This window comes from Salvelinus sp. IW2-2015, unplaced genomic scaffold (genome assembly GCF_002910315.2).
Source record: "Salvelinus sp. IW2-2015 unplaced genomic scaffold, ASM291031v2 Un_scaffold2449, whole genome shotgun sequence".
Lineage (NCBI taxonomy): Eukaryota > Metazoa > Chordata > Actinopteri > Salmoniformes > Salmonidae > Salvelinus > Salvelinus sp. IW2-2015.
In genome coordinates this window covers 65,211-74,444 of record NW_019943770.1, presented here as the reverse complement: position 1 = coordinate 74,444, position 9,234 = coordinate 65,211, and the positions used below count along the sequence as shown (strand labels likewise).

At 48.0% G+C, this 9,234-nt stretch overlaps 1 protein-coding gene across 1 annotated transcript in view; it reads right to left on the bottom strand.

Annotated features, from left to right (window-relative positions):
* The window catches only part of tubgcp5 (tubulin gamma complex component 5), a 69,721-nt gene that overhangs the window by 18,752 nt on the left and 41,735 nt on the right, over positions 1-9,234 (bottom strand). The window contains 1 exon segment of the mRNA XM_070440348.1: positions 1,624-1,749. Coding sequence (XP_070296449.1) covers positions 1,624-1,749 — 126 coding nt within the window.

The following is a 9,234-nucleotide window of genomic DNA, read 5'->3' as shown; positions in this document are numbered from 1 at the left end:
CAGGTACACATCTAGGCTGACAGGTACACATCTAGGCAGACAGGTACCCATCTAGGCTGACAGGTACACATCTAGCGGACAGGTACCCATCTAGGCTGACAGGTACACATCTAGGCGGACAGGTACACATCTATCGCAGACAGGTACACATCTAGGCGGACAGGTACGCATCTAGGCGGACAGGTACGCATCTAGGCGGACAGGTACACATCTAGGCAGACAGGTATGCATCTAGGTGAACAGGTATACATCTAGTGGACATCTAGGTGAACAGGTATACATCTAGGTGGACAGGTATCTGTAGAAAAGGTATCTAGTAGTACAGCTATCGAGTGGACAGGTATGGTACAAACGTCTCATTCCAATATTATGAGCATTAATATGAAGTTGGTTCCCCTTTGCTGCTATAACAGCCTTCACTATTCTGGGAAGTCATTAATATGAAGTTGGTTCCCCTTTGCTGCTATAACAGCCTTCACTATTCTGGGAAGTCATTAATATGAAGTTGGTCCCCCCTTTGCCGCTATAACAGCCTCCACTCTTCTGGGAAGGATTTCCACTAGGTGTTGGACATGTACACTATAAGAGCTCAGTGACCTTCAACATGGGCAGCACCGTCATAGGATGCCACCTTTCCAACAAGTCATTTCAATGAAATGTAGGGTTAGGGTTAAACCGAAAGTGCAGTTATTGTGAAATGGAAACGTCAAGGAGCATCAACGGCTAAGCTGCAAAGTGGTAGACCACACAAGCTCACAGAAAGGGACCACCGAATGCTGTAGTACTTAAAAATAGTCTGTCCTCGGTTGCAATCCTCACTACCGAGTTCCAAACTGCCTCTGGAAGCAACGTCAGCACAATAACTGTTRGTCGGGAGCTTCATGAAATGGGTTTCCATGGCCGAGCAGCCGCACACAAGCCTAAGATCACCATGCGRAARGCCAAGCGTTGGCTGGAGTGGTGTAAAGCTCCCCACCATTGGAGCATTGGAAACACGTTCTCTGGAGTGATGAATCACATTTCACCATCAGGCAGTCCGACAGACAAATCTGGGTTTGACGGAAGCCAGGGGAACGCTACCTGTAAAGTTTGGTGGAGGAGGAATAATGGTCTGGGGCTGTTTTCCATGGTTCGAGCCAGGTCAACTAATTACAGTTAAGGGAAATCGTAARGCTACAGCATACAATGACATTCTAGACAATTCTGTGCTTCTAACTTTGTGGCAACAGTTTGGGGAAGGACCTTTCCTGTTTCAGCATGACAATGCCCCCGTGCACAAAGCCAGGTCCCTACAGAAACGGTTTGTCGAGATCGGTGTGAAAGAACACCTTTGGGATGAATTGGAACGCCAACTGCGAGCCAGGCCTTATCGCCCAACATCAGTGCCCGACCTCACTAATGCGCTCGTGGCTGAATGGAAGCAAGTCACCGCAGCAATTTTCCAACATCTAGTGGAAAGCCTTGCCAGAGAAGTGGATGCTGTTATAGCAGCAAAGGGGAACCAAATCCATATCATTGCCAATGACTTTGGAATGAGATGTTTGACAAGCAGGTGTCCACATACTTTTGGGTAATATAGTGTATATAGCGGATCAGTATCTATGAGACAGGTATCCATCTTACCTTTTCTCGTAACAGACAGCGGTCGTGGATAGTGGACAGGTATCTGTAGTGGATCTTAATGAGCTGGTCCAGGTCTTTAGCCTCCTGGACCTGGTGCTGAAACTCCAGACCAGTGCTGTGGAGAATCTAACCAGACAGGGATATGGAACGTTTAGATATTGACCAGAAATCTATCGAGACATGAATTAGAGCTCCATACAGATGCCTGATGGGAAACTTCTGAACTACAACTATCGCTACAACTACAACAGCACTACACCTAGCCTAGCACTACACCTAGCCTAGCACTACACCTAGCCTAGCACTACACCTAGCCTAGCACTACACCTAGACAGACCTCTTACCCTCGTCATGTTCACTATGTCTCAGACCTCTTACCCTCGTCATGTTCACTATGTCTCAGACCTCTTACCCTCGTCATGTTCACTATGTCTCAGACCTCTTACCCTCGTCATGTTTCACTATGTCTCAGACCTCTACCCTGTCATGTTCACTATGTCTCAGACCTCTTACCCTCGTCAGTTTCACTATGTCTCAGACCTCTTACCCTCGTCATGTTCACTATGTCTCAGACCTCTTACCCTCGTCATGTTCACTATGTCTCAGACCTCTTACCCTCGTCACAATGTGTTTGTGAAGGCTGTTGACGAAGTGCATCAGTTTGACCCTCAGCAGAAACATCCTGTGGATCTGCTGATTGATTGGCTCTTTAGGCTTCACTCCTCTTGGTATCCTTCCAACCGCTTAGCTGCTACTGTCAAATCTATAGGAGGAAACGATCCATCATTAACACCGGCGGTGCGGTCATGGCGTTCAGAAATCCCTCGTGTTTAGAGAGAGAGAATCTTCTTATTTGACCTTTGTTGTTATATATTTGACATGTATTTTATTGTGAAGCAGAGGGATTACCAGGATGCGTACTCAGAGCACGCGCTGACAAGCTGGAAAGTGTCTTCACTGACATTTTCAACCTCTCCCTGTCCGAGTCTGTAATACCAACACGTTTCAGGCAGACCACCATAGTCCCTGTGCCCAAGAACGCCAAGGTAACCTGCCGAATGACCATCGCCCGTAGCACTAACGTCTGTAGCCATGAAATGACCATCGCCCCGTAGCATAACGTCTGTAGCCATGAAATGACCATCGCCCCGTAGCACTACGTCTGTAGCCATGAAATGACCATCGCCCGTAGCATAAGTCTGTCCATGAAATGCCATCGCCCCGTAGCATAACGTCTGTAGCCATAAATGACCATCGCCCCGTAGCACTAACGTCTGTAGCCATGAAATGACCATCGCCCCGTAGCACTAGTCTGTCGCCATGAATGACCATCGCCCCGTAGCACTAACGTCTGTAGCCATGAAATGACCATCGCCCCGTAGCACTAACGTCTGTAGCCATGAAATGACCATCGCCCCGTAGCACTAACGTCTGTAGCCATGAATGACCATCGCCCGTAGCACTAACGTCTGTAGCCATGAAATGACCATCGCCCGTAGCACTAACGTCTGTAGCCATGAAATGACCATCGCCCCGTAGCACTAACGTCTGTAGCCATGAAATGACCATCGCCCGTAGCACTAACGTCTGTAGCCATGAAATGACCATCGCCCCGTAGCACTAACGTCTGTAGCCATGAAATGACCATCGCCCCGTACAGCTAACGTCTGTAGCCATGAAATGACATCGCCCGTACACTAACGTCTTAGCCATGAATGACCATCGCCGTAGCACTAACGTCTGTAGCCATGAATGACCATCGCCCCGTAGCACTAACGTCTGTAGCCATGAAATGACCATCGCGCCCGTAGCACTACGTCTGTAGCCATGAATGATCATCGCCCCGTAGCACTACGTTGAGCCATGAAATGACATCGCCGTAGCCTACGTCTGTAGCCATGAATGCTTTTTAAGTATGGTCACGTCAACACCAGCATCCCAGAAACTGGACCCACTCCACACATACTGTTTGTTACTATGTGATTTTTAGTCCGAATTAACGGTTTTCTAATAGAGTCCAGTTGCTTACAAAAGGACTTGGGGCGCGCGTAGCCTAGTGGTTAGAGCGTTGGACCAGTAACGAAAGGGGGGAAATTAGCTTAAAATACGGAACAGTAACAGTTTTGTAATTTTCAATTCCAGGTAGGTAAACTTTTCTAAGGTCGCATCTTAAAACAGGAGATGTCTTAGTCAAGAAGGGTCCTGTTTTGAACGGACATCAATTCAATCTTCCAAATCTTATGTTTGTGTTATATGTTTCTTGTGTCCATGTCAAAAGTTTATGGAATTGAGATTCGAAGTGAGAGAAAGACAAGGAGAGAGGAGAGGGAGAGCGAGACAGAGGGGAGAGAGAGAGATGGGAGACAGAGGGGAGAGACGAAGAGAGAGAGAGAGAGAGTGAAGAGAGAGAGACAGAGAGAGAGAAGAAAGAGAGGGGGAGAGAGAGAGAGAGAAGAGAGAGAGGGGGAAGAGAGAGAGAGAGAGAGAAGAGAGAGGGGGAGAGAGAGAGAGAGAAGGAGAGAGGGGGAAAGAAGAGAGGGGGAGAGAGAGAGAGAGAGAGAGAGGGGGGAGGGAGGAGAGAGACGAGAGAGAGAGGAGAGAGAGAGAGAGGGGGAGAGAGAGAGAGAAGAGAGAGAGAGAGAGGGAGAGAGAGAGAGAAGAGAGAGAGGGGGAGAGAGAGAGAAGAGAGAGGGGGAGAGAGAGAGAAGAGAGAGAGAGAGAGGAGAGAGAGAGAGAAGCAGAGAGAGGGGGAGAGGAAGACAAGAGAGAGGGGGGAGAGGGAGAAGAGGAAGAGAGAGGAGAAGAGAGAGAGGGAGAGTAGAGAGAGAGAGGAGAGAGAGAAGAGAGAGAGGGGAGAGGAGAGAGCGAAGAGAGAAAGGGGAGAGAGAGAGAGAAGAGAGGAGGGGAAGAGAGGAAGATGAGGAGAGAGTAAAGGGGAGAAACGCACAGAAAACAGAGTCAATACTAGAGCCTATACCACTGAATGCCAGCGTGTCCAGACTGTATTGGCCCATTTGATCTGCAGCAGGCAGCAAGGAAGCACCTGGTTGTAGACCTCTGGACACTCTGAAGCTGACACGATGTCAACAGGCCAGGCACCTCAGACAACACACAACATAGAATTAATCCAAATGGCACTCTGAACTGTTTAGTGCACTAAGTCCCCATAATTCCTCGGATTTTCTGATACCCTAGCAAATATCAAATTAACTGAAAATAGGATTTGGACAGGGCCCATAAGTAGTGGCACTATATAGGAATGGGTGCCGTTTGGAGGAAGTACACTGCCAGAGATATAGTGTGGCTGCTGAGTCATCTTTCCCTGGTCTTTCCACAGACTAAAGAGATCAAAGCTTCTGTACACCGTCTCTGCTCTACTCGTGGAGATAGGCTGTCTCTGGCCAATGAACGGTGCTCTTTTAATCAAGTCAGATCAACTTACCGATCGTGGTTCCCATAACAAGAACCCAATATAATAGCATTGTATAACGTTACGGTATCGTGTAGCCCGAAACTCCAACAGCGCCAGATACTAGCAAGTGTTATCTTAAAATGGTGTGAAATCACTTGTATGTTTGAGGAATTTTAATTATGGGATTTCTGGTGTGTTTTGAATTTGGCGCCGCTGCAGTTCACTGGCTGTTGAACGAGGTGGGACGCTACTGTCTCACGTACCCTGAGAGTTAACCAACAATGCAGGTTTAAAGATAAATAGCCCCAACTAAAAAAAATTTGGGAAAATACATTTTTAACTGTAAAATTTCGGCGAATGACAGTGAGACCGTGAAGGGAAGGACACGCACAGAAACGTGAAGGGAAGGAACCACAGAACGTGAAAGGGAAGGAGACCACAGAAACGTGAAGGGAAGGACACCACAGAAACCGTGAAGGGAAGGACACCACGAAACGGTGTCTAAAATAAGAGTTTAAAGAAACACAGAACATGATCCGCACCATGTGCGAGAAAGCTTCGGGACCTTTTAATCCAGCAGAGAAAATGGTCAGGAAAAAAGTCGATGTGCAGGAAACCTGTTATCAGTAATTGGATAAGGTTGGTAGGAGGCTCACCTTGTAACTGAGGAGTCAAACCATCAGATATTAATCGGCTGTTTCTTTCTGACTGGGTCAATTCGTCTCCAGAGAAGGACTGGACACCTGGAAAACAACATTTACTTTATTGCGACCAATAAATTTCAAGCATCAAAATGGAAAAACATCACAAACTATTAGCCTACCACTACTGTTGATATTTCCATGTACTTCCTGTGTGATTAAGTTAGCCTATCAATCCTGAAATCTTCTCAAAACATCAGGCAAAACGCCTAACCAATGACAGCCAGTCCAGTGTTGGGGTGGTATAAAGCCAGTCATGTTGGTAAGCCCAATCGACGAAGCCAGTCGTTGGGCTGTAACCAATGAACGCCCAGTCAGCTGTTGGGTTCAACCAATGAGAGCCCAGGTCATGTTGGGGTGTAACAATGAGAGACCAGTCAGTGTGGGGTTTAACCAATGAGAGCCCAGTCAGTGTGGGTGTACCAGGGAAGTGTGGTAACCAATGAGAGCCCAGTCAGTTGTGGGGTGTAACCATGACGAGCCCAGTCAGTGTGGGTATAACCAATGGAGGAGCCCAGTCCAGTTGGTAGTAACCAATGACAGCCCAAGTCAGTGTGGGATGTAACCAATGGACACACGCCCAGTCAGGTGGGAGTGTAACCAATGAGCCCGAGTCAGTGCTGGGTGTAACGCAATGACAGCCCAGTCAGTGTGGGGTGTAACCAATGACAGCCCAGTCAGTGTGGGGTGTAACCAATGAGAGCCAGGTCAGTGTGGGTGTAACAATGAAGAGCCCAGTCAGTGTGGGGGTGTAACCCATGACAGCCCAGTCAGTGTGGGGTGAACAATGACAGGCCCAGTCAGTGTGGGGTGTAACCAATGAGAGCCCAGTCAGTGATGGGGTGTAACCAATGAGAGCCCATCAGTGCTGGGGTGTAACAATGACAGCCCAGTCAGTGTGGGGTGTAACCAATGAGAGCCCAGGTCAGTGTGGGGTGTAACCAATGACAGCCCAGTCAGATGTGGGTGTAACCAATGAGAGCCATCTAGGCGGTTAGTTGTATGCTCGGGGGCGGGCATATGGGGTTCAGTAACCCTCTGAAATACAACAGGTACACATGCTTGGTAGTGGCAATCGAATTCTCTCAGGTTGTTCACTCTCAGGTCCCACAGTTCCTGCAGTTGAACGTTTGAGGAACGCGCAGCTGCTGCCAGCTTCTCCTTCTCCAGGACTTATCAAAGATGGCTGTATAGAAGTTATACATGTGTCCCCTGCCTCAACAGGAAGTAGTTCCTCCATGGCCTGGAGGTACTCCAGCAGTCTGGGGGTTAAAGGTCAGGGTTAGTAGCAGGGCCTATAACAGCTGTAGAAGTCATACTGGAGGTCCCCAGCAGTCTAGGGGTTAACGGTTAATGTTAGTATAGGGCCTGGGGAGGGGCCAGGGGACACCTGTGCTAGTCAGTCCTACAGTACGGACTATTACATGAGTCCCAAATGAATCAATACTCCTATACTAGTGCATACTTTTGACAGGCCAACTGGGCTGTGTGCACTATATAGGGCAGGGCAGTCTCAACCCTCTTCTGGAGATCACCGTCCTGATAGTTGTTTCAGTCCAAACCTCTTCGCTGGAGATCTACTGTCGCTTGGTAGGTTATCAGTCCAACCCTCTTCCTGGAATCTACTGTCCTGTAGGTTTTCAGTCCAACCCTCTTTGGAATCTACTGTCCTGCTAGTTTTCAGTGCCAACCCTCTTCCTGAGATTACTGTCCTGTAGGTTGTTCAGTCCAACCCTCTTCCTGGAGATTACTGTCCTGTAGTTTTCCAGTCCACCCTAATTTAGCTAGTTAAAGGTCTTGTTGAGCAGCTACTAAGTAAATACAGGTGTGTTAAATTAGGGTTGGACTGATTAACCTACAGGACAGTAGATCTCCAAGGAGAGGGTTGGACCTGATAACCTACAGTGACAAGTTAGATCTCCAGGAGGAGGGTTGGACTGATAACCTACAGGACAGTAGATCTCCAGGAAGAGGGTTGGATTGGAATAACCTTACAGGACAGTAGATCTCAGGATAGAGGGTTGGCTGATGAATCCTACAGGACGGTTATGATCTCCAGAAAGAGGGGGTTGGACTGATAACCTACAGGACATAGATCTCCAGGAAGAGGGTTGACTGTAAACCTACATGACAGTAAGATCTCCAGGAAGGGTGGACCTGTAAACCGTACGGCAGTAGATCTCCAGGAAGAGGGTTGGACTGTAAATCCTACAGGACAGTAGATCTCCAGAAGAGGGTTTGGACCTGATAACCTACAGGACAGTAATCTCCAGGAAGAGGGTTGGACTGATAATCTTACAGGCGGTAGATCCTACCAGGAGGGTTGACGTGATAACCTACAGACAGTAGATCTCCAGAAGAGGGTTGGACTGTAAACCTACATGACAGTAGAGTCTCCAGGGAAGAGGGTTGGACTGCTAAACCTACAGGAAGTAGATCTCCAGGAAGAGGGTTGGGACTGTGTAAACCTACAGGACAGTAGATCTCCAGGAAGATGGTTGGACTGCCCTGATATAGGAAATAGTTATTACAGTAGTGCACTATATAGGAAATAGCGTGTCAATTGGGAGAAGCCGTATACTCACTCAATGATACTTGTACTGGTATGTTTCACTGAATACGGTCACATGACCTTAATTGATCCATGAACTACAAGGGAACGAATGAACACCTGCAACAGACACCTGGCCCTGGAGGACTAGAGACATTAGGACAGAGTAATGACGACAGACACCTGGCCCTGGAGGACTAGAGACATGAGACAGAGTAATGACTGACAAGACACCTGGCCCTGGAGACTAGAGACATGAGAAGAGTAATGACTGACAGACACCTGTCGCCTGGAGGAGGACTAGATAGACATGAGACAGAAGTAATGACTGACAACACCTGGAGACTAGAGACATGAGACAGAAGGTAATGACTGACAGACACCTGGAGGACTATAGAATAGAAGAGTATGACTGACAGACACCTGGAGGACTAGAGACACATGAGACAGGTAATGACTGACAGACACCTGGAGGACAGAGACATGAGACCAGAGTAAATATAAACTGACAACACCTGCGCTGGAGGACTAGAGACATGAGACAGAGTAATGACTGAAACAGACACCTGGCCCTGGGGGACTGAGAGACATGACGACAGAGTAATGACCTGACAGACACTGTCCCTGGAAGGACTTGAGAACATGGAGACAGCAGTAATGACGAACAGACACCTGGAGGACAGAGACATGCAGACAGAGTAATGACTGACGACACCTGGGGACTAGAGACATGAGAAGAGTAAATGACTGACAGACACCTGGAGGACTAGAGACAGAGTAATGACTGACAGACACCGGGGATCTAGAGACATGAGACAAGAGTAATGACTGACAGACACCTGGAGGGACTAGAACATTGAGACAGAGTACATGACTGACAGACACCTGAGGACAGAGACATGAGACAGATAATGACTGACAGACACCTGGAGACTAGAGCATGAGAC